General features: G+C 36.9%; 3 protein-coding genes and 1 long non-coding RNA gene across 4 annotated transcripts; 1 reads left to right on the top strand and 3 right to left on the bottom strand.

The window, feature by feature from the left end:
* The first annotated feature begins 1429 nt into the window (after nt 1-1429).
* On the top strand, nt 1430-25970 carry LOC137394478 (uncharacterized). The gene is made up of 15 exons (XM_068081202.1): nt 1430-1475; nt 1564-1711; nt 2023-2203; nt 2586-2760; nt 3288-3488; nt 4056-4146; nt 4369-4506; nt 6205-6376; nt 7280-7441; nt 7909-8037; nt 8614-8728; nt 19081-19203; nt 21158-21345; nt 22363-22442; nt 25476-25970. The coding sequence occupies exons 1-15, from the start codon at nt 1430-1432 to the stop codon at nt 25630-25632; spliced, it is 2106 nt and encodes a 701-aa protein (XP_067937303.1). The 3' UTR covers nt 25633-25970.
* On the bottom strand, nt 10190-12551 carry LOC137393468 (uncharacterized). Its single transcript, XM_068080038.1, has 3 exons — nt 12197-12551; nt 11757-11906; nt 10190-10671 (listed from the first exon to the last, which is right to left on the bottom strand). Exons 1-3 carry the CDS (start codon nt 12450-12452, stop codon nt 10436-10438), a joined length of 642 nt encoding a protein of 213 aa, XP_067936139.1. The 5' UTR covers nt 12453-12551; the 3' UTR covers nt 10190-10435.
* On the bottom strand, nt 12752-14438 carry LOC137394411 (uncharacterized). Its single transcript, XM_068081129.1, has 4 exons — nt 14094-14438; nt 13838-13978; nt 13637-13701; nt 12752-13245 (listed from the first exon to the last, which is right to left on the bottom strand). Exons 1-4 carry the CDS (start codon nt 14362-14364, stop codon nt 13069-13071), a joined length of 654 nt encoding a protein of 217 aa, XP_067937230.1. The 5' UTR covers nt 14365-14438; the 3' UTR covers nt 12752-13068.
* Nucleotides 15030-17721, bottom strand: LOC137393615 (uncharacterized). Its single transcript, XR_010978307.1, has 3 exons — nt 17516-17721; nt 16959-17000; nt 15030-15822 (listed from the first exon to the last, which is right to left on the bottom strand). It is a non-coding gene; the product is annotated as an uncharacterized lncRNA (long non-coding RNA).
* Nucleotides 25971-26514: the final 544 nt, after the last annotated feature.

The raw sequence follows: 26514 nt of genomic DNA, 5'->3' as shown, positions 1-26514 counted from the left end.
TTGTCAGTGTTATGATTCGGATGTTCGTTTTGCGTGGTGCAAACATTGGCATAAGTTTGATTTTTGTTTATCTCAGTAAGTGGAAATGTTAAAGAAGTTATTTTGGCTTCAAGCTCTTTTCAAGCATTTCTTTTTCTTAGTCAGTCTATACCAAGATACTGAACAGACTACACCTCAGATAACGTTATACCTTTACTTACTGTTAACGCCAACCAGGAAAATATAATTCTATAGTATACTAATCTAATATTAGCACTTACCCTAGTTATATAGAGGGAAGTGTTAAGGAGTGGAGAGTAAGATAGCTAGTGGTGAGCTAGGAGAAGATAGCTTCTAAGACAGACACTAGGCCACATGAAACCACTACTACTGTAGAAAAGGACATTGACTATATGCAGTAGTGGTCCTCCAAGCCACACAGACATTCGCCACAGAAAGAGAGACAGATTCGTCAAACTATATTCACAGCAAGGACAAAGGATATCGCTGGGTCGTGCTCTACACATAATACAAAAGGTACGACCATTAATTAAATAAAAACTGAACATTTGAGTTATATCACTGTATTAAAAACGTGTTTTTCAAGCACTGTGGATACAGAGTAAGTTTATCGCGTCGAATGATGACCGTCAATGGAAATTCCACCAGTTTGAAAACAATACGGCTACTGCATAGCCTGCGATTCAATCAAAGCATATTTTAAACAATTCTATACGTTCAACTTTAAAAATACTAAGTTAATATCACAAGCTTTTCAGGCGTATGCATATTAGCGCTGCATATTTTTGCGTTTATCGCGAGGTGTGAGTAAAACTAATAAATGGCTCGTATACCGAGTATAAATCACATATACGTATGACTAACAAAACAAATAGTAAAAAATCTAATTAGGTTAAATGTTTTTAACATTTGCAGCATATGTTTTTGGCAAGCTTTGTCGTTTGTATTTTCGAGCTTGATCGTTAATGCTAGCATCAGTTAAGTTAGTTCGTTTAGTTTCATTCCTGGTTTAACAATTCGTAATGCTGTAATTTTTAGTTGGAAAGCATGAAAATAATCGCTTTTAAAGACTAGCAATTAAAAACATTGTTATTGCCAAATTAAAGAGTTTGACAACTAAATAAGTGTATGTTGGATTCAATATAAAAAATGAAATATTTTAAGAAATATCATGTGAAATTTTAAGAAATAGATGTGTTGACAAGTTACTATATCATGCTAAAATGCTAATTTTGCTTTTTGGTGAAAAAGAAGAGCATGAGTATTTTTCAAACTAAACACTATGGTGAAAATGTAACAGTGAAAAGAAAGCAGACCAAAAAAACTACTTTAGGAGCTTAAAACAAAACATTTGCATATTTAATCACAGGAGTTAATCATTTTACTTTTTAGTTTCAGTTTTACTTACAAGATTCTAAAGAAGAAGATGATGACTGCCTACCTTTCCAGTCGGCTTAAGTCGTCTCTATTTTTTGGTAATATCAGTAGTGTTATTTTGATAATTATATAACAAGTTTTTTAAACTTTGCGAAACATGAAAAACTGAAGCACTTATATTTTTAGTTGAAAAGCTAAAAAGAGGCATTTGTGCACAGAGTTCTTCACTACTGGTTCATGAGCCAGTGCGGCTAGCTTTAGAAACAGGTAAACCAGTAGTAGCTTTGGAAAGTACAATTCTCACGCATGGCATGCCGTTTCCAGATAACCTCAGGTGAGTACACATTCGGTATATTGGCTTCAAATATTTTTTTGTTTTAGCAGGTTTGCCATTTTTCCTTTTATACTTCTTCAAACTCTATATAAGTTTTCTTGCACATTCTCGTCATAGCTATTTTTTGCATCTCTTTACATCTCATCACTCTCTCTCTCTCTCTCTCTGCATCTCATCACTTCAATCATCTCCGTTTTCAGTCACATCAATGACTTTGCTCATTGAGATGGAATGGTGCCTTTTTATTAAAATTTCAACGTCTACTAATTCAAATATTTGCAAAACAAATTCATTTGTTGTGATGTTTACAGAATGGCCCGCGCTGTTGAAAGAATCATAAAGGAGGAAGGGGCAGAACCAGCAACCATTGCTCTCATATCAGGCAGTGTCCATGTCGGACTTGAAGGCCCAAAGTTGCAGCAAGTTGCGGAAGCAGCTGATGGAAAGTCAACCAAAGTCTCTCGAAGGGACATAGCTTATGCATTAAATGAGGTAAACGACCTTGTTGATTTGGTTCTGCATATTCGGTACATTAGGATAAAAAGCTGTAGCCTATGCTTCTACTAAAAACTTGAGCCCCACGGTAGGACTGAGCATAAGTATGAAAATAGTCAGGCAGAGATCATAAGGCTAGATGAGTGTTTTCCGGCTCGAAAGCATTTAACTGTTTATGTCTAGCATTTTCACCACCGCCATGTCATAAGATCCAGTATTGCATTATGTTTTTTAAATTATAAAATTCTTTATTAGCTTGGCATGGCATAGAGTCATACTTTAAACATAATTTTATTTGGATCGTAAAACTTAACAAGTGAATTAGCAAAATTTTTAACTCTTACAACAACAGGTATAAAATTTGTTTGGTATATTCTAGGGTCTTGTAGGAGGCACAACCATCTCTGCCACGATGTTTTTGGCGCACAAAGTGGGGATAAAATTGTTTGTCTCTGGGGGATTAGGAGGTGTTCACAGAGGCGGAGAATTGTCCATGGATGTAAGCGCTGATCTCACTCAGCTTGGTCGTACACCAGTAGCATTAGTGACATCTGGTGAGTGTTTGTATTGCTACATGTACATTTGTGAATGTCTATGCTAGTACTGGTTATTATAAATGTTAGCATGGTGAACCTGTGTTGTAATCGACCAGTGCTAGCACGCTTATATCTGTCACATTGTCTTCTCTAACATTGGCTGTACTCATAGATAACATTCTGATTTGTTTACCAAAGGTAACTACTACATTTATAATTGACTATCAAGGTTGTAATCATATCATTGAAGGTAAGCACCTGCAAAATGTGACATCATAGTAAATATAAATTATTCTATTTCCATGTAAGCTACTTAAATAGAAACCCAAGAGACTATTTCTTTGTTAAATTGGTTTATGGTAAATCAGATCGAGGTCTGAAATGAGAGTTTTTTTAAATGAGTTGTTTGATAGCAAATTTGACAAAATGGAAAAATGGAATTGACCAATTTGTTTTATGTCTCTAAAAACCCTTTTTTGCTGTTCAAACCTTTTCTGATATAAATACTGTTGAATTATCCTTTTGATATCGGTAATTGATTGTAGGAGTCAAAAGTATTCTTGACATTGGCAGAACATTGGAATATCTCGAGACATTGGGTGTATGCGTTGCAACTTATGGTGTGAGTAAGGAGTTTCCAGCCTTCTTTAGCCGAGAAAGTGGACACAGCTCAGCTTGTAACGTCAGTAATATTGATGATGCAGCTCGTCTTGTTCACACCACTTTCTCTCTTGGCAGAGACTCCGGTACGTAACATTAATTGCTTTATTCCTTTTATGACTGCCCTCAGGCAAAGTTTTCTAGAGAGATGCTGGCCAATGTATTGAAGTTGCCTGCATCTTGCGCAGATATCGTGCAACAGGAAAATTTTTTAAATGTTTGTATTTGTGTATACAACTAGCGTCACTCTCTGTAAAAGAAAACTTAACCTTAATCTTTTTGAGTCAACCATTCAGAATAAAAAGAGTTTTTTTTGGATTCTAGCAAGATATTAATGTAAAGAAAATGAATGGAGAAAATCTGGAAAAAATTTTTTTTCTCTTTTCAACTTACATGTATTTAGCTGTAATTTCTATGTATTTTGTAAAACATACATGCACATGCAAACAGAGAATATTATTTGAATCTGCAAAATTTTTGTAATATGTGTATTATATGATATATATATTATGTTTATATTATATTATATAAACATGCAGTTGCTGTATTATTTTGCACTCCTTCTGCATATACATGTACATGTAGTTTATGTGAACTCTCAAATCTTACTTGGAAATGGAGACTTCTCTCAGATCTCCCATGATTTTTTACAGGGCTGCTCATAGCCAACCCCATTCCAGAAGAGCATGAGATTCCTGCACAGAGAGTAGAACAACATATACAGAAAGCTCTCACAGAAATAGAGCAAGTTTCTAAGCTGAATGATTAAAAATGAGTGGCCAATAAGAAATGAGTGACCAAACAACGCTAGTGCCATTTCAAAATTCTAAACATGACTTAAAAAGCTGGCCTATTTATTTTGTTTTAAAGAATTTGGTGAGCTCTCTTTTGATTATTAGTTGAAGATATCTAGTATGTTATAACATTTTTATTTTCTTTTTGCAATGTGTAACTTACATGTTGCAGAGTCCTGGGATTGGAAGGAAAGCAGATAACTCCATATATACTAAAGCGAGTAAATGAATTAACAGATGGTCAATCACTCAAGTCAAATATTGCTCTTGTGGAAAATAATGCGAGACTAGGAGCTAAGATAGCAGTTCGGTATGTGTATACAGCTATTACCATATCTACAATTTACTACCATGCAAGGTTCTCTGTGACATTACTTGTATGGCAAGGTGCCAAACCTGAACTAGCATTTCTTTGTACTACAACCAAGCCCACGACTATGTCACTGCAGAAAAGCTATTGTACCATAAAACCTTTAATTGAACACCATGGCGCTCTATTTTTCAACCCTCGTTCTATTGTGGTGGTCACTTGGAGGTAGCATTCAAGTATAGGCAGGCGTTGTATTGCTCAAATGGCTCGTCCACCCTCTGGGAAGATAACTTTAGCCCTTTTACGGGCGAAGTGAATGTCGCCTATATTTTGCCTTCTTTATCCAAGTGAGCAATATTTAACCTTTTGAATGCAATAAGTCTGCTAGCTTGCCTCCAACTTTTCAATTATCTCTTAATAACTATGCACTAAGAAATCTGGAAATATCTCTACCAGTTGATATCTATTGCTTACAATTAACCTGCGATGATATTATAACCTGTGTCCTGCTTTGCAAATTGTTGGCGCTTTCAATTTTTATTTCATTCTAAATTTGAAGACACGTTTTTATTTTATATCTATACTCACCAATGTTGCATAAGAGCTCATTGCACTCATTGATATGTTTGCTACAGTTTGCAACAAAAACTAGCTTTTTATGTGCAATCGAAGAGGAGTTACGAGCGTCCATCAATTGTAAAATCAGAATACCGAAATGATGCTATCAAATAATATGCTATAAATCTCCAATTTTGTAAGTTATATAACAATAATCTATTAAATGCTGCAAATATATATTCATCAACGAGTGACATAAATGAACCATACTTATTTTACATGCAGAAACAAAAATTAACGTGTTTAAAACAAAAATATTTGCATTGTTTGCTTGGATAGCTGCATTCTGATTGTTGCTTTAGGTGTTGTTTTGCTCGCTAAACGTAGCCTTTGGCCTAAAACTAGTCATTCATCTACCATCATAAATGTTAACCGGTTTTTATAAACATCTACTTCGAAGTATCAAGACCGTACTAAACAAGGAACTACTATTAGCTTGAGACAGTTATTAATTATTACTATGGTGTTGCTTTTGAGGTTTTAACGAAAAAATGTGAAACGCTTTAGAGTTGGACAACGAGAGAATTGATTGTTATTGATGTAAATGATTCAATATTAATACGATTTTGCAGACACTTTTCTACTGATTACTTGATGTTACTGGTTCATATAGATCAAAAGTCATTAAAATGACGGTCAAATGGAGGTGGCGTTCAAATAGAGGGTGATGCTCTATTTTTCAACCTTTTTCTCATAGTGGTGGTCAAATAGAGGTGGGGGTCAAATAGAGGGGATGTTTAAATAGAGGTGGCGCTCAAATAGAGGTGGCATTCAAATAGAGGTGGCGTTCAAATAGAGGTCACATTCAATTAGAGGTTTTACGGTATATGAATTTATGAGAGCCGTAACAAAAGATATAGAGAGCACACAACTCCTGCACTATAAGGTAGATGGATCAAGACTATTCAGGCTGGATTAGAGCTTAGCCAAATTTTGTTTAACTGATTAACCACAATATCGTCTGCAGCATATTTGTCATACTTCAACTAACATTACTTCGGTACAAAGTCTAAAATATGTATTTCCATTATTAGTAATATTCTACTATTGCACTATGTTCTGTCGATGAATTATTTGTAGGTTAGCAGAGATAGAGCAAAGTGAGAGACTTGTACAGACACCCCGGCCAAGTTCAACAATTACTAACCCTTCTCCTTTAACAGGCAGATGTACTGCTGGAGTAAATCGAGTCAGTGTTGTTGGCGCATGCAATGTGGACACCATACTACATATCCACACTGATCCTATTGAGGTAGGTTACATGACTCGCCTGTTTCATATATTATACATGTATATTAAACATATATATTATATATATTACAACAGACGTTTATAAACTTCTATTATATATACCAATATCTATAATATCAGTAAAAACACTAGTTTCAAAAAGAATAATAATGTACATGTTATATCTAAATATATACCTTATATCGCTATAAATTTCAGTGTTTGTTTGTTGTTCGTGTGTCCAGCTACAGCGATAAAGTTATAGAAACGAAAAATCCGCTTCACACTGGAATTCATCTCGGAACATCGGCATCTGCAGAAAGATGTTCTATCCACTAAGCCACACGGCCTACTTGCGATACATTGGATTAATTGTGCACATACTCATTACACCGATAAAAATATTATTGATTACTACGAGCACACTTGAAGATCATGATTGATCGCGTGGAAGATCATAACATTTACAAACTGGCTCTTATTATAGTAAAGATTTAGACAAGCTAAGTTACTAGCTAAGATACTCAAATTAACCAATATGCTAATTTTGTCATTGGCTAATTAGTATACTTAGCCAATGGCAACTACCACATTACCTGCCAGTGTTTATAAGCTGTTTTTTATTACCTGTGCCACGTCAGGTATTCAGCCAGTATATATATATATACTGGCGTGTATATATATTTATATATATATATCGGTATATATATATACTGGTATATATATATATATATATATATACATACATTATATGTGTATAAATATGTACATGTATATGGCAAATAAACAGATTGTGCGAACCGGCAAACACTGAGATTTGTATATATATAGATGTATATGTATGTATATATATGAACATGTACGTGTATATACATGTGTATACATTGTATGAGTAAAGCATCCATGATTTATAAAATGCTTGCAGTTTCATGGCCAAACCAACCACGCCACATCTAGCATGCGCTGCGGAGGAGTTGGAAGGAACTTATGCGATGGGTTGACTAGACTTGGAACCGAATGTTCTTTTTTGAGTGCACTCGGTGCAGACCTCAGCGGAGACTGGATAGTAGATTCTTGCCAGCACATGGTAAGATGCTTTGTAGAGTTGATGGAACTAAGGCTATGAACACTAATAATTTGATAACCTCGAGATGGTGTACAGAGCCACCATGTGGAGAAAACACTTTTATTGTAAGTACATGGGCGGTCTTTTTAATCTGTCGAGATGCATGATGGCATAACAGATGACCTATTGCGTTGGCAAAACGTCATGGTATAATGTGATAGCATAGGGTGATGGTAGCTCTTGCGTAACAATTATACAGTAAGAAGGTATAAAAGCTTGTATTTTTATCTTGTTAGCTAACTACTACCCATTCGTGTATCATATGCACCAATTCTGTGGCAGAAATCGGTAATTGATATCTTATGAACCGGCTCGCGATACATCTACAGATTTTGAATGCAATACTGTACAGCCATGTTTTCGTAGAACTACTGGTTCCAAGCTCCTTGGAGAAGCTATGACGCTGACTTGTCACACTTCCTTTGCAGGATTGGACTCAAGTTCTAAGGCTACCCAACAGTAGCACTGCCCAATACTCAGTGGTGCTCAACAGTGATGGTGGAGTTGTCTTAGGGATTGGAGACATGAATATACATGAACAGATAACTCCAGAATATGTAAGTTTGTCTCATCAAGATCTTTTCTGACTATTAACGGGTGTTGGCCAAGTTATTGGTATAGCTGTTAGGGAGTAGTCAGTAAAAATCAGAGATAGGACTACGCGTACAAATCTCATCTACTTCACCTTCAGGCAAGGTCATTTCCTCTTCCTTATTTTTATCTCCAGCGTATCTTGCCTCAAGTAAAATGTGTCGTAAGGCTGGTTTCAGCCTTCTAGTTTTTCATTTAAGTGCACCTAAAAAAGCTTGTGAACATCGACTGTCATTTTAGTGTCTTGTAACACAAAAACTTGTCAATAAATTAGCAAGAATTCATCCATACGTTAACACAAATATATTTTCTTGAAATTTATTATATGAGCCGAGTATCGTTATAAATGTGTGACATCATTCCATTGACCCAAAAAAGTCCTTCATGATTCGTTTCTTTGCCAAGTCATTGAGATTTTAAAACCATAAAACCAACCAATAAAAACAGTTGTTATAGTAACCATATTCTTTACAATCGAAAAAAAATAGTGCCTCTGTCATTATTGTGTTACTGTACCATTTAGTGATGCTTTATACAACCAGGTTATGCAAAATGAGGAAACATTAGTCAGGTCAGCTATGATAGTCATGGATTCCAACCTCAGTGTGGAGACAATTTCAGCAGTAGGGCAGTTAGCCTTGGCACACCACATCCCAGGTAAGTGCTCAGTCTATTGTCAAGGAAGCAAAAAATTTTAATGTTTAATTTAAAGAATTGGAGATGGCTGATGATGACCCTTTTAGTTGCTATGTTGACCAACTGAAAGTAGACACGCGCTAACAAGCACTGAATTAATAGAGTTCAGTACGTCTCTCTTGGGCCTAGACCGGAAATAAGCATAATTCCTTTAGCGAAACCGTAGAACAAGTATGCGAAGCTGATCAGTTTGTCTGCTTGAATAAGACATAATTTATAATTCAAGCTCTTTCTGTGATAATAGTCATAAACAAGGTCCTTTAAATGTTACAAAACTTTCTCGTTTGCTTATAGTCCGTCACTATCCACTATAAGCTACAGTATACAATAATATCGGTGTGAATTGTTGTTACTAACCTGCCAAAGTAGTTTAAAATATAATTTTATCTCTTTTTTTGTGATTGATTTTTATTGCTGCCAAAGACTACACTCATTGCATTTAGATAATAAGTTTACCTCATTTAACAAAAAACCTTGCTTATGCTGTGTAACTGTAATGCTTTGTTACACATCACCAAGTATATACACTAAACACATTTTCTACGCAATATTGCATTCTAAAATATATATTCTCAAAGATTTATTTTTAATCTTCAAATAATTGATATTGTATTGTGCTGCCTCAGGTTAATTTAGTTTCTGACAAAAGGTTTATTCCATAATCATGAATGGCAAGCAGCTGGTTATTTGAGCTACCTATGGTATGGTTGTTGACTCTAAATGATCTTTTTAAAGCCTATGCAGTATATTATCTTTCAGTTATTTGTAATGAGCTGCTCTTGTTAATAAAATATCATCTACCATTTTGATTTTTTGGAAGAAACTGCATCTCCTTTACTCGACATTTTAGAACGTCAATTATGATCATTTTCCATGCACTTTGAAAAAGTGGAAAAACTCATATAATAAATTACTTCAGTTTTACATACTGAGGGCATATTTTGCTGAGTTGAGGTGGTTATTCGATTGTGTGTTCATTGGCTAAAGGCTGTGGAGTATGAAACAACAGTAAAACTCACAGAAAACTCCTCTGAAATAGGCAAGTAGACAACAGAACAAACACAAAATGCAAATTGCTGAGGTTAATCAATAGATAATTAGTTTTGATTTGCGCAACAAGTCATGAGCAGATAACTACCAATAACCAATATTCGTGACTCTTAAAGCAATGCTAGATACCATTTTTAATGTGACCGATTAAGACCATCAAGACGACTATTGCTATACATACATATTGTTAAATCACTATTGTACACCTATTGTACATTGTAAAATCAGAATTTAACTTAAAATTGACTTAATCATGGTTTCTAGAATGACCAGCTAGTATTGAACTTACTGTTTAATTAGTAAATCATGACTAGAATTCTGCACCTATTACTATGCGGTTAAAAAGTGCTTATCTATATAAACTTCCCTGGCTATCAGATCAGTCAATGTTTATTTACTTACATAATAACACTAAAATATTGTGGCATATAAAAATAGTAAAATGAATATTGAAGTTGAAGTCAATTTTTAACCGCAATGACTCATAATGCATTTTGTCAAAGTCACTGCTAACCAGATGGAATGCTTGTTTTGAATGGAATGTACAAAATGGCTGGATAAAAAGTTGTATAACAATAAAACACTAGAGATAACCGAAGAAATGGCAGCAGGAATGACTTAGTAGCTACCACTGTGGCCGCTGCCAGAACCTGAGCCATCTTTGTCATCAAGCTCCTCGTAGCGCCGGCTAAACCAGTTACAAAACAGGGCAACAGCGGATATGAAAGTGCAAAAGCCTCCGATAACATGTAACCAGTAACCCCAAGCAAGGGTGTTGAAGTCTATTTTAGGCATCCATGTCCTGTCTATACTGCCAAGGCCGAATAGTATAGCCTCGATGGTGCTCAGTAGAACTGTAAAACAAAGTTTTAGCATCAACTCTAAACGATCTATATTGAAAAATGTTTGTCTGTGGTTGAATTATTTATAACGTTGGTACAACCTCAATGTAGCGAGGGAAGACCGGGCTTCAGTGGCGAATTTTTATATTGATGTGGTTGCCATGCAGCCCCTTTTCTACTCAGCTAACACAAACACAGGTACTCCAAGCCTCGCAGTGAAGTCACAGATGTCAGTCTCAAGTTCATGATCAATATTTAAATATATATATTATGTATTACTATTTAGAGTTTTTTTAAAACAATAATTAAGCTACCATTGCAGAAAAATAAGTATAGTGGTTAATAGTAGTTCAATCAGAATCCCATGATATTATTCCTAATCCATGTAAAAAAATACTACTTAGAATTCCTTTATTTGAGTTCTCCATAAAATTTCTAGTTGCTAGTGCCTTCTCGGAACCTAAGATAATAAATTAAAACTTATACATACTTTTTTTTCAAATCATTTAATTTTTTCCTGACAAAAGAAAAACATGACGAGCTATTGAATTTTTTCTTATCGATTTAAGATTATTATGCTAGAGAAAGATTGTCCCGCCTGTATACAATTGGTCAATTTGTAAATACCAAATGGCTTTGATGTTTGAACAACTAGCTTTTGGATTAAAAAAAGTTTTATAGTAATTAGTAAAAGAATGTAAAATTCATGTACCCACAGCCAATCCTCATAAAATCTTTTTGCTTTCTGTTATCGAGTGCTGTAAATTTTCCGCAAACCATTATTACAATTGAAAATCTGCTACATGGCTTGTATCTCACCAAGAACTATAACATTCCTGTACGTTCACATTCTATCTTGGGGAAACTACAATCCTTATATAACTCTCATTGGAAAGCATAATTGTAGGAGTTCAGTGGCTATTTTGACAATTAACTTTTCTTGTTTTCCTATAATTGTTCAAGAGGTTTTTGTAAATATCAAAAGCAAGAAGCTAATAAGCCAGTTCTTAGTTTTAGTGATAGTTTTAATCATCCTTAAAATTATATATCAAACACTCATTGCGTTTCGTGAGAACACTCGGTAATTCTATACTCACACGAGATGAACACAAAACATAAACCTCGAAGTATATTCGTGTCATTATCCCTCGAACAGCAGTGGCAAGCTAGTCCTGTGACGATGAGCATTCCAATAGTTAGGATGACAAAGTTGAATGACGCAAGTACCTGGAGTGCCACAAACCACGCTGTAACAATAACGCATTTGTATACATGTAGTTTTTAAATGCCTGACCAAGTTACACATGATACATAAATATATAAGTATACGTATAACATACACCTGCTATTACATGATACATGGTGGCTATGAACTGTTTGAAAAGAACCTGCTGTTCCTTATTAGATAACACCACATATACAACAAAAAACTGTATGTATAGTAGTTCTGATTTTAAAACTATGTTGAAAGGGGTATGTACTCTTTTGTTATCCTGTATTTCTAAAAACATAGATGAGAAAATAAATTGAAACTTACATGGATTTAGCCAATATCGGATTTCTATATACTCTGGCCAAAATATCCACCAGCATCCATTGTACAGCTTGGACACATAATCTTTTGGGTCAACAAAATTTTTCAAGCAAGCTTCCCAAAGACCGATTCTCTGAAATGGGTTATCAGATCTTTCTTCTGACACGAGCCAATATGGAGAAAAAAATGATATGTAATAACACATGCTTCCGAGTACTACAAACGTCGACCCGATGATCAACGTACGACTTTTGCCCATTCTGCAGAGGCAATTAGTAATGAGAAAAACAACCTTTGTCGCTACCCCTCAAGTCAGGTAGCAAATCGTTACTAGCTCGTTTTACTAACTTCACCTACTTTCTTACGCTCGTCACGTGACTAATAACTTTCTATGTTAAGGAGATGACAACTCCGTCTCATGCTAATAATTGCTCCAATCCAACATTGCATCGATGCTCTGCGATGTTTGTGAATCAATCAACACGAACCGTAAAATTATTCAACATTATGCATGAAATAAATCGTCAAGCTACCCATTTGTTTAGCTTTTACAACCAATAGGATAAACCTACATTTTATTATATATTTACATAAAAGTGCAACCATAATTATTGTTTCGCATAGTATGGATTGTATAATAAAATCTAAAAACTGGAATGTTGTCACAGGCCTTTACTATAAAATCATAAATGAAGTCTAGCAAAGATATAAATTTGTAAAACACTCAGAAGACATACACAAGAACTCTGCATGTGATGAATGTGAAAATGTCTCATGAAAGTGGAATGCATTTGAAGAAAAATACAGCAATATTTGGGCAGACCGTTATAGGTAAATGCCTCATGTCATAAAATACATAAATGAAGTGAATTAGTTCAGTAATCAGTGCCAAGAAGCTGGGCCGATTCTCTCAACTTCTTTACAAGTCGTTTCTCTTTGCGTGTTGTCATATAGCTGAGCACAAGTGCTACCAGTGCAAAGGTAGAAATTATTGCAGCCACAGATGCCATTCCCCAAGCTGCCCCTAAGGATTTACTTTTTACATTGGGTACCTAGAATAACAAGACATCAAATTAACCATCAACAAAGTATAACTATATTTATGCGTTCAATTTCATGCAAGTTATGAAACATAGAATTGTAACCAATTAAGTTTCTTAGGGTCAATTTATGGCTATTTACATTGTACTGACCTGCTGGCACATTTATTGAGCACTAAATTAAACAATTATAATTGCTAATGTAGATATAGCTAATGTAGCTGGAGAGTAGACATTTTAATTTCCAACAATTCTATTAGGTGTTTGCAAATGTTCTGGTTTGTTAAAAAAACAATTTAGCTAGTCCGAGAAAATTTACATTTTGGTGTTGGATGAATGTATAGTTTGTGCACTACCTGTCTCATTCCTGCACTTAATAAATGGCCAAACCGTATGTACAAACCTTGTAATACTCTTCATCTTTAACCCGTAGTGCATAGAGAAGAACTTCGCAGTAACCGAGCAAAGCTGAAACCATAGAATATAATTATAGCAAAACACATCAAATTTATAGTTGATAGCCATTCTTGAGCATACAAAAGAATTAGATAAAAGCATTATTACCGTTAGAATTTTCAACTGGTTTAGAAGACAGAATACTTACAGCATATGAATGACGAGATAATCCCGAAAATAAGGGGACAATTGTGCTTTTTTACGAAACAGATCATGTATAAGCCAAATAACCCAATCAAGGATAGGATGAGATTGACTGTAGCCATTATCTGTACGGCAATATACCAATCTGCAAAGAATAAAGCACAAATGATTAGTTTCATGTAATTTACTGTGATACGAAGCTCAACTGTGGTGGCTTGTGAGCGGTCAAAATAGTCAACCACGGCATCAACATCACTAACCTGGGTTAAGAATGGTCCATCTGATTTCTTTCAGATCTTCTCCGTATATCCATTTGCATCCATACAATGGAATGTTATCATTGTACGTGTATCTCAAATCATAAAACGTATCGAGGCAGAATGTCCACAGGCCTGCATAACTGATTCCAATGGTTGAGTCTGTATTATACGTATAAATCCAGGATGGTAAACTAAAAGCTAATATATTGGAAATCGTAGCAATTGTTTCCAACACTATTCCTGTCACAAAAAATAATTGCGACTCATCCATGATTCTAAAAAGCTTATTTACTGGTCGGTCGACCCTTTAAAGCTCACCTACTTTCTACATTTGCGATTTTGTACTAAGCCAACCTACTTGCAAAAACTCGCGCACGCGCTGTGGTATATCTGCTTTGTAAAAGAGAGAGTGAACAACTCTGAAACCTTATAGAATCTGCTTTCGCTGTAGAATTGTAAACTTTTAGACCGAAAAACCACTCACAGCTCTATTAAGTTTCTCCCTTTCAAGTTTTGCAGCTTCTAAAACCAGTTTTACAATGTTTAAAATTTGGTAAAACATTTGACTTGGTATGTACAATTTTTCTGCATGAACCTGGTATAGTTGGTGGAATGCCTGACCGCCAGTCGAAAATCACCAGCCTTCATCAATCAATCAATCGAACCAGCCTTCCACTTTTTTGTTGAAGAGGTTTTTTTGTGGTGTTTAATATGTGAATTTCAAACCAGTAGGTAAAAGTAGTACCTCCGCATTTATTTCTCTACGTACTGCAATAGAATTTCCCTTGAAAGTCCCTTGAAGTGACAAGGTCAGTAACAAGCCAGTAATATTTGTCATAAATATATTATATTTATGATATAGCTGTAAAGGTTCACAAGGTAGGTGCTAATATCTTCCTAGTGTTATGATGTTATGAAGAGAAATAAAGGCAATCATTAAGTGAGAGTAAAATACTTTTATTATCATCATAAACATGAAGCAGCAACATATAACTCAGTGATTACTAAAAAACATAATAAGTATAAAATACAAACGTCATAGCACAAATGTAGTTTTTTGTGTATGCAGTTACTAGCATAACTATCAAATTTATTATTGTCACTCCCTTCACAGTCACGCTCTTCACTGCCACTCACAACAGCTACTCCAACCATAGTCACTTTCTTTGCAGTCACTCCCTTCACAGTCACTCTCTCCACAGTCGCTCTCTTCACAGTCACTCTCTACAGTCACTCTCTACAGTCACTCTCACCACAATCACTCTCTCCACAGTCACCCTCTCCACAGTCACTCTCTTCACAGTCACTCTCTTCACAGTCACTCATAACAGCAACTCCCATCACAGTCACAGTACTATTAAATCCAATAGTATTCATGCTAACTTGCATGTGTAGTCATACTTCATACCATATTCACACGCGTTCACTCACACTATGTACAAATGTATCTTGGAATGTATAGAAGCACATGTGTATAGAGAAAAATGTAATATCTGCTCTCTCAGACTTATTCCAAAGGTGTGGCTACGAGACTTAGTAACATGATCAGTGAAACTACTGGACTACTACACGCTATATACACATTCAAATGCATGGGTCTAGAATTAGAGTGATTATATTGTAAGTGCACTTTGAGTCGACTCTTGACTATATAAAGATGAGATAGTTGTAGTCTTAGAGATTATAACATAGTTGTTTCTCATCGTCTCTCCGCTTTCCCACTCCATTCCTATAACATTGTATTGATTTTAACTTTATTTCACTGAGACAGGGTTATTGATTTTACCTGCGCAAGTTTAATAATAATTGTCAGTAAGTTGAGACAGGTGTCAACGGGTTGCCCGTGATAGTCAGGGTTTATAATGTTTATTCGTCAGTAAATGAAGCTTGGAAAAACTGTGGAAATGTAGGGTATTTTAGAAAGAGTATTGCAGAGAGCTCGCCGCTCAGATTCTAAAACCAAGAGCTAAAAGTATTAGGAAATTACTTTTTACTTTAATCATGAAAGATTCACACTTTGAAAAGCCTTTGTTATTCTATCTAATCCTTTAAGCTTGGAAGTTCAGTAATGCAACCACACAAAGACAAGTTTACTCAAACTTTTAAAAACCTTTGCGGGTCACTGCTTACTGTGTCTTCTGCGTGTTCTTACTGCAAATACATAATTATATCCAATTTGATATCAGAGTGTTTGCAGGAAATTGGTATGAAAAACATTATAAGAAGTGTGCGAACATTTTAAACGGGCAGCTTAATCCACTGCATGATGCTGTCTATGCTTTCATAAAGGATATCTTATGTTAGTCATGTCAGCGCATTACAAAGGATTGGAGACAAAAAGATAAAGGGTTCTGTTTATTGCTTTATAGATAGCTGTAGGAAACTTTCATGATAGGGATTGACTAACAATTCAACGGGAGCTTTGTCCACTCTCCTCTGATAACTAGTGGAAAAATAATAGCCATGAGTCGAGATGAAGCTGTGAAAGAATTGCCATTGCAGTTGGACTTGTAGCAAGATTAAGTAGGGAATCTATATAAAACTAACCGGTCTTATATAGTTGCAGAAGTTTAATAGCATTGTTTGGCGCAATCAATGAGTGCAAGACTACTGTCCCATGCACAGGGAGTTGTAATTGCCTATTGTCATGTATAGTGAGTTGAAGTGTTGCATGTTGTTACATGCACGTGGAGTTGTTCTAGCCTGTTGTTACACTCGCGGAGAGTTGAGCTGCCTTGCACCAGAACTGTATGCCAGAGGGTTTCTTAGTTCGCTTTGTGACACCTCTTTGAAAAAGGGTGCCAGTTAATATAACAGTTAAAATAACAGTTAAGGGTAATTTTGCTGTTATTTGAGGATTCTTACCAACTAAAGACTTTCTCTCTATTCTGGTCATTCTTCCTTACTCTACAAACAGACAGACGAATATTGTACTATTCAAAGGAGCTCTTAGCACTTGTCTGCAGCTGTTGTCCAGCTCAAAATCCTTAGTCATCATATCTGTCTAGGAACTGTGGTAATATTGAACTTTGTACACAATACAGTACAATGCATAGCAGCTGCCTTAACTTTTGAAACCTACTGACAAATATAATGCAACAGTTCAATATAACTACTGACAATCTAATCTACTGACAAATATAATGCAACCGCATAGTTCAAGGGTATTAAAATATTATTCATCAACTTTCTTACAATAATAATACATGCACAAGAGTTAACTAAACTGCAAAATCTGAGAATTAATTGATAAATGCTGCGCTGTATACTCAACAGACTCGTATAAGGAAAGTTTTGCAACGCAACTCGAGACCATGAGCTGGAATACTCTAGGAATAACTACAGTGTCAACTTTGTTTTTATACAATATAAAAATGTTTTGCTCTGCGTTATCTGAGGTATTTTTATGTTTTCTTACTCACCTGTATCAGAGAATCTCTTAGCGGGTCCTTTCATCTTGAGAGAATGACAACCACCACCAACCACCATCACTCTCATTTCCTTGCGTACCAGTGGTTGTAGTCTATCGTGGGACTGGCGTAGCCGCGAGGCCAGTCTCACACTAGTAATCGAAACCCTACTCAGGTGTGTGTCCTTCTCTTGCCTCACTAGCAATGGCTCAGTCTAGCTTATTTGCATATGAATAGCTGAGATAAACTCTAGTCAGGTAAACGTATGCGCTACTTGATATGAATGCCTATTGGTGCATGACATCGTCTCCCCTCTCCATGGTGATACCATGAGTGGTGAGTCACGACCAGTCTTTGTAGCACTGATTGCCTATCTATAAACTCTCAGTGCCTAATACATGTATGTATGCTAGTACATTAGCACTGTGGATTTGACATATCTTAAACAACTGTCATTTTTACTTCAAGTATTCTTAGTAGCTTAAGAAGTTGTTATAACATACCCACAGGCCTTCCTTTGAAATTTAGGACTTGCATGACTTTGTAAATTATTGGTGTCAGCGGTGTACACGGTCACTTTCTTGATTAATTATCGGAAGATACAAACAAAACTGGTAAAAATTTTGTTCTATACATATTTTATATATATACATATATTCTATTGTTATATTCTATTGTTATATATAACTGATGCAATAGTTATTCTATTTGTATTCTCTAATCTGGGCACAAGTAATCCCTAGTTCAGACAACAACTACTCAATAACAGTTCAATAACATTGTTCCAATTTCAGTCACAGTTGATGATGGGCAAACCTTTTATATGTTTGCTTATACATGTACATGTGTGAGTAAGAAGAGACGATTCTAGACTAAAAAGATTTTGGTCTGTAGCAATTTGTTCTACGTATTACAGTATATCTAGTACTTTATTCTGAAATTTAAGGTGCCAGGGTGGCCTAGTGGTAGCATCTTTGACTGTCAACCTTGGGGTTGGTGGTTTCGAGTCCCGCTTAATGCCGATCTGACAAAAAACTCTCAGCAAACTTTCAACCTTAAACTTGCTGGATCTTTCTGATCTAGACCTAGATCTAGACCATGCCTTGGAGGCCCCGTCTACCACACTGACATCTTGGGAACATTAATGATTCACCTCTGTCCTTCACACATTGGGCAAGTGAAATGGCTACCTGGCTTTGTCAGACTGGATGTGTTGCAAAAATGCATGTCTTCAGGTTAATCTGACAGTTCCAGAAATGGTAAATACTGTGAACAGGATCACCTCTACTCTACCATATCGCTTGACCCAAACATGCATTGCTAAGATGGAAGTTCTTTTCGATTCCAACGCACAGCCAGAAAAAAACTCTGAGACATCAAAATAATTGTATGAAATCAGTTGAAGCTGTTAAAACTGAAGAATGTTGCAAATTGGACTAAAATTCACTGTGTTATTGTAATCATGCTCTAATGATAGAATTTATGAGATGACAAATGTTCATTATCTAATTTGTGTGGATTAATTTATAATTCTGTACGAGAAGACAACTTGAGATTGGTGCCTATGTGTCTTTTAGTGTTCTATGATCCTACGGATACAGACAAAGCCTGTAAAGTGTTCAGCATGACTCCTTGTGATTATGTCACTTATCTTAAACCTAATACAAATGAATTTAGAGAAATCTACGCCCATCTTCTAGGTAAGTCTGATGTACACTCAGATTAACTAATTAAACTTAAGCCTATTCAGAAATCTCAGCTAACTTACCTCTTCACTACAACACTATATGCTAACTTACCTCTGCACTACAACGATACATACATAATCACCTATGATTTTTCTGACATTAATCTGATATTTCACTCGCCACCATATCTACTTGAGCGCCTTCAAAAACTTGAGAGTAACATTATAGGATACTGAAAGCTGCATTTGTTGTTATTGCAAAACTGTTACAACTGAATCTCAAATGTTTTTATGACAATAGAGTGTATGCGCCACAGTTTTATTAGAGGTGGTACAAAATAAATTGAAAATACATTGTAATTTATCACAATGACAATTAGCGATATTCGACCCAAATGTTAATTCGATTATATCACAGAATAGTTTACTACTATGCCATTGTCTGTTCATTGTACCTGTATGTCTATGGTGTTCACTGGTTGTTCATTCTACGTGAAAGCAGTGTCATTGTCTGTTCATTGTACCTGTATGTCTATGGTGTTTACTGGTGTTTCATTCTATGTGAGAGCAGTGTCATTGTCTGTTAATTGTACCTGTATGTCTATGGTGTTTACTGGTTGTTCATTCTATGTGAAAGCAGTGTCATTGTCTGTTTATTGTACCTGTATGTATATGGTGTTTACTGGTTGTTCATTCTATGTGAGACCAGTGTCATTGTCTGTTCATTGTACCTGTATGTCTATGGTATTCACTGGTTGTTTATTCTGTGTAACTTTCAGTGTCTGTCTGTTCATTGTACCTGTGTGTCTATGCTGTTCAATGATTGTTTACCTATTCTGTGTAACTTTCAGTGTCTGTCTGTTCATTGTACCTGTATGTCTATGGTATTCACTGGTTGTTTATTCTGTGTAACTTTCAGTGTCTGTCTGTTCATTGTACCTGTATGTCTATGTTATTCACTGGTTGTTCATTCTATGTGAGACCAGTGTCATTGTCTGTTTATTGTACCTGTATGTCTATGGTGTTCACTGGTTGTTCATTCTATGTGAGACCAGTGTCATTGTCTGTTCATTGTACCTGTATGTCTATGGTATTCACTGGTTGTTTATTCTGTGTAACTTTCAGTGTCCTTGTCTGTTTATTGTACCTGTATGTCTATGGTGTTCACTGGTTGTTCATTTTATGTGAGAGCACTGTCATTGTCTGTTCATTGTACCTGTATGTCTATGGTATTCACTGGTTGTTTATTCTGTGTAACTTTCAGTGTCCTTGTCTGTTTATTGTACCTGTATGTCTATGGTGTTCACTGGTTGTTCATTCTATGTGAGACCAGTGTCATTGTCTGTTCATTGTACCTGTATGTCTATAGTGTTCAATGGTTGTTTATTCTGTGTAACTTTTAGTGTCTGTCTGTTCATTGTACCTGTATGTCTATGGTATTCACTGGTTGTTTATTCTGCGTGACTTTCAGTGTTTTTCTGTTCATGGTATTTGTATGTCTATGGTGTGCAATGGCTGTTTATCCTGTGTAACTTTCAATGTCTGTCTGTTCATTGTACCTGTATGTCTACGGTATTCACTGGTTGTTTATTCTGCGTGACTTTCAGTGTCTTTCCATTCGTGCTATTTGTATGTCTATGGTGTTCACTGATTATTTATCCCGGGCAACGTCCAGTGTCTGCGATGTAGCTCTATTGCCCTAGTTCCTAATATTTGTTATACAGCCATTCATTTGTCATGTTAACTTTAAACTAGCTGCCTGAGTACAAATAGATATGTGGGTCGTGTCAGCTTATGACTTACAACACATTTAGTTTTTATAGCTTGTAATCTAAATATATTGGAGGACATTTCAAGTTATAACCTTTATTCCATCTTGATTATTCTGATTTGTCCACTCAGAGCTGGTTATGAGTAGGCAATTCCTGGTATTGTATATATAAACTTCTACTATTTACTGACTTTAGGTAAACGTCTGGACATCTTTGATACGAGCTCATCAGCTTTTATTTCTTACCTCTCTCAGCTCTGTCTTGATCTCTCTCACATTCCTTGCATGCTGGTCACTCTCGGTGCCCAAGGAGTCCTTCTCTGCATCAACACCCAGAGATTTGCCTTACCTTCGATCATGGATACCTCCGTTACAGTGATTAAGGTGAGGTTTGTTATTTCATTTGGCATGTTTATGCTTTGAGGGTTTTCATTTTCCAACAAGGCTTTCTATATAACAGTCAATGCAAATCTTTTTAAAAGCTTTAGAATAAAATTTTTAGAAAGGTTTATTTTTGATCTTTGAACTCTTAGCTATTCATTCGGTTAGTTAGAAATTTTTTGCATTGACACGAGAATCTGTCTGGTAGGTTGCAGTATTATAACTGTGTCATTGAGGGAGCCACTAGTTGTGAAGCTATTTGTATATTAGCTGTCAGAAGTATGAAACGTCTCACATCTAATTACTCGTCGTTGCTATTTCTCCTGTCTGCAAGCTTTGTAGCAGCAGTTCTTATCATTCCTTAAAGCTGTTCTTAGTCTATGATGTTCTTCTAATCTCTATCTAAAGATGCTAAATGTTCTTTCAAAAGATTCTAAGGAGTTGTCTCCTCTTACTCCTTAAAGTCTGCAACTTATCACCATCCTATATTTTGAAAGGATTAGAAACCAAGCTTTAAGAATCAAAGTCAGTTGCATGGTATTTACTATGGCAAATTGCGTTAGTATTTTTCTTGTGTGTCGTGTTATGTGTTTTGGACTATATAACTTGCGAAAGCTGCTAGACTCGTGCTCGCCAGTAATTTGTTTAGCCAATTAAATGCATTTCGTCAACGATTTCAGCGTGCATGCACAGCTCTGACAATTCTGTGAATTTCGGCCGAATAATTCTGTGTTTTTCATTCATTTTGTGATTTCGGTCAGAACTAACGATAAAATCATTACATGTGGTCGTACCTTTATGCTTGCCAAGCTTATGCCTTAAAGTATAGCAAGTGAATTAATTTTAAGCATTTGATCTCATAATTGTAAAGCAATTGTTAAGCACATCTGTCAGAACAATTCACAAAACAAAAGGTTTCAATTACATTTTTTTAAGATGACCTTCAAGCGTTGTTACTCACCCTAGTGTTTTGTTTCTCCATTTTAGAGTAAAATTTAAACATTGTTAAACTGTTTGCAGAGCAATGAGAAGGCAGTGTGTTTACACATGAAAGCTCCAACAGTAGATCACATCTCAAGTGTCTCAGGAGCTGGAGACAGGTATGAGATGCTCTGGCTGCTAACGAGATGCTCTAGCTGCTTATGAGATGCTCTGGCTGCTTATGAGATGCTCTAGCTGCTTATGAGATGCTCTAGCTGCTTTTGAGATGCTCTGGCTGCTTATGAGATGCTCTGGCTGCTTATGAGATGCTCTGGCTGCTTATGGGATGCTCTGGCTGCTTATGGGATGCTTTGGCTGCTTATGAGATGCTTTGGCTGCTTATGAGATGCTCTGGCTGCTTATGAGATGCTTTGGCTGCTTATGGGATGCTTTGGCTGCTTATGAGATGCTCTGGCTGCTTATGAGATGCTTTGGCTGCTTATGAGATGCTTTGGCTGCTTATGAGATGCTCTGGCTGCTTATGAGATGCTCTGGCTGCTTATGAGATGCTTTGGCTGCTTATGGGATGCTTTGGCTGCTTATGAGATGCTTTGGCTGCTTATGAGATGCTTTGGCTGCTTATGAGATGCTTTGGCTGCTTATGGGATGCTTTGGCTGCTTATGAGATGCTTTGGCTGCTTATGAGATGCTTTGGCTGCTTATGAGATGCTCTGGCTGCTTATGAGATGCTTTGGCTGCTTATGGGATGCTTTGGCTGCTTATGAGATGCTTTGGCTGCTTATGGGATGATCTGGCTGCTTATGAGATGCTCTAGCTGCTTTTGAGATGCTCTGGCTGCTTATGAGATGCTCTGGCTGCTTATGGGATGCTCTGGCTGCTTATGGGATGCTTTGGCTGCTATGAGATGCTTTGGCTGCTTATGAGATGCTCTGGCTGCTTATGAGATGCTTTGGCTGCTTATGGGATGCTTTGGCTGCTTATGAGATGCTTTGGCTGCTTATGAGATGCTTTGGCTGCTTATGAGATGCTCTGGCTGCTTATGAGATGCTTTGGCTGCTTATGGGATGCTTTGGCTGCTTATGAGATGCTTTGGCTGCTTATGGGATGATCTGGCTGCTTATGAGATGCTTTGGCTGCTTATGAGATGCTTTGGCTGCTTATGAGATGCTCTGGCTGCTTATGAGATGCTTTGGCTGCTTATGGGATGCTTTGGCTGCTTATGAGATGCTTTGGCTGCTTATGGGATGCTTTGGCTGCTTATGGGATGCTTTGGCTGCTTATGGGATGATCTGGCTGCTTATGAGATGCTCTAGCTGCTTTTGAGATGCTCTGGCTGCTTATGAGATGCTCTGGCTGCTTATGGGATGCTCTGGCTGCTTATGGGATGCTTTGGCTGCTTATGAGATGCTTTGGCTGCTTATGAGATGCTCTGGCTGCTTATGAGATGCTTTGGCTGCTTATGGGATGCTTTGGCTGCTTATGAGATGCTCTGGCTGCTTATGAGATGCTTTGGCTGCTTATGAGATGCTTTGGCTGCTTATGGGATGCTTTGGCTGCTTATGGGATGCTTTGGCTGCTTATGGGATGATCTGGCTGCTTATGAGATGCTCTAGCTGCTTTTGAGATGCTCTGGCTGCTTATGAGATGCTCTGGCTGCTTATGGGATGCTCTGGCTGCTTATGGGATGCTTTGGCTGCTTATGAGATGCTTTGGCTGCTTATGAGATGCTCTGGCTGCTTATGAGATGCTTTGGCTGCTTATGGGATGCTTTGGCTGCTTATGAGATGCTCTGGCTGCTTATGAGATGCTTTGGCTGCTTATGAGATGCTTTGGCTGCTTATGAGATGCTCTGGCTGCTTATGAGATGCTCTGGCTGCTTATGAGATGCTTTGGCTGCTTATGGGATGCTTTGGCTGCTTATGAGATGCTTTGGCTGCTTATGAGATGCTTTGGCTGCTTATGAGATGCTTTGGCTGCTTATGAGATGCTCTGGCTGCTTATGAGATGCTTTGGCTGCTTATGGGATGCTTTGGCTGCTTATGAGATGCTTTGGCTGCTTATGGGATGATCTGGCTGCTTATGAGATGCTCTAGCTGCTTTTGAGATGCTCTGGCTGCTTATGAGATGCTCTGGCTGCTTATGGGATGCTCTGGCTGCTTATGGGATGCTTTGGCTGCTTATGAGATGCTTTGGCTGCTTATGAGATGCTCTGGCTGCTTATGAGATGCTTTGGCTGCTTATGGGATGCTTTGGCTGCTTATGGGATGCTTTGGCTGCTTATGAGATGCTTTGGCTGCTTATGAGATGCTTTGGCTGCTTATGAGATGCTTTGGCTGCTTATGAGATGCTCTGGCTGCTTATGAGATGCTCTGGCTGCTTATGGGATGCTTTGGCTGCTTATGAGATGCTTTGGCTGCTTATGAGATGCTTTGGCTGCTTATGAGATGCTTTGGCTGCTTATGAGATGCTCTGGCTGCTTATGAGATGCTTTGGCTGCTTATGGGATGCTTTGGCTGCTTATGAGATGCTTTGGCTGCTTATGGGATGCTTTGGCTGCTTATGAGATGATCTGGCTGCTTATGAGATGCTTTGGCTGCTTATGGGATGCTTTGGCTGCTTATGAGATGCTTTGGCTGCTTATGAGATGCTTTGGCTGCTTATGAGATGCTTTGGCTGCTTATGAGATGCTCTGGCTGCTTATGAGATGCTTTGGCTGCTTATGGGATGCTTTGGCTGCTTATGAGATGCTTTGGCTGCTTATGGGATGCTTTGGCTGCTTATGAGATGCTTTGGCTGCTTATGAGATGCTTTGGCTGCTTATGAGATGCTTTGGCTGCTTATGAGATGCTTTGGCTGCTTATGAGATGCTCTGGCTGCTTATGAGATGCTTTGGCTGCTTATGGGATGCTTTGGCTGCTTATGGGATGCTTTGGCTGCTTATGAGATGCTTTGGCTGCTTATGTATCATGACGTTTTATTATTATTATTGTTTAATGTTCTAATTTGATTTAATATCTAAATTTGTTAGGAAGATGTACAATCAGAATTGTCTGCTTATTGGGGTAATATAACTGCTGAAGAGTTTGCCTGCCTCAGCAACCTTCACTTGTCATTTGGCATTGCTGGTAGTCAAACAGTTGCAAACTATAAAATGGTTGGTGTATTTATATGTTCCTACCGTACTGTTACAGCATGGCTGCTGGGTTTATACACGCTCAGCTGAGAGGTTTCGATGTAGTAAAAAGTCTAAAGGTTGGAACCGAGGCTGCTTCACGAAGTCTGATGTCATATGAGAATATTCCGGCTTCACTAGGGCAGCTTTCTAGCCTGGATCTCAATACTAGTTAGAGACGGCTACAAAATTCTAGAGAAGGTTGATTTTTTAGCAAAAACAAAGAGAAAAAGATTTCATTTAATGAGAAGCTTGATTCATTTGAAGCAAACTTGTAAATAATCAAATTGAACCACTGTTAGTTTGCAATCAAAGCTTGCATTTCTTATTTCATATCAAAGCATTTCTTATTTTAACTTTTTGTGTATATTTTATATTGAGATGCTGCCATCTGTCTTTATTGCTATCAGATTATTCTCACCATCCTTGCATTTTCAAATATTTTTAATTTAATTTCTACTGTATTTGACGCTTTATTGATATTCAAATGAGCTTTAAAGAATGGTGGGGACAATTCCACATTATTTACGTGCAGACGCCCCTAACCGACTGCTCTTTTCCACTTTTCACAACATTCATTATCTTGTTTAAAAATACAACTAATAGTTAGATCATATCTGTCGTTACTAGGTGAATGTCTGACGTCGTACAGGTAATAAAAACAGTTATAAACATTGACAGGTAATGTAGTTGCCATTGGCTTAGTTGGCTAATTAGCCAATGGCAAATTAGCAAATTTACTAATTTGAGTAACTTAAGCTAGTAACTTGAGCTTGCTTATATTGCTAAACTTACTATAAAAAGAGCCGGGAGTCATGAAGCCTGTTCGTGTCACACAACACCGTTATGCGTATTTCAACTGATGTAATAACTTATAAGTACGTCTACAATTATTTCACTGTACCACAAGTAGGCTTGTGGTTTAATATATTAGCTCGCCTTTCTCTATAGCTGGAGGGACCGAATTCAACTCCAGTGCGAATCAGATTTTTCATTCCTTCAACTTCGCCGCTATAATTGGACACACGACCAACAGACAACAAACATATACTGAGATG

This window comes from Watersipora subatra, chromosome 4 (genome assembly GCF_963576615.1).
Source record: "Watersipora subatra chromosome 4, tzWatSuba1.1, whole genome shotgun sequence".
Taxonomy (NCBI): domain Eukaryota; kingdom Metazoa; phylum Bryozoa; class Gymnolaemata; order Cheilostomatida; family Watersiporidae; genus Watersipora; species Watersipora subatra.
This window is presented reverse-complemented; position numbering and strand designations above follow the sequence as displayed.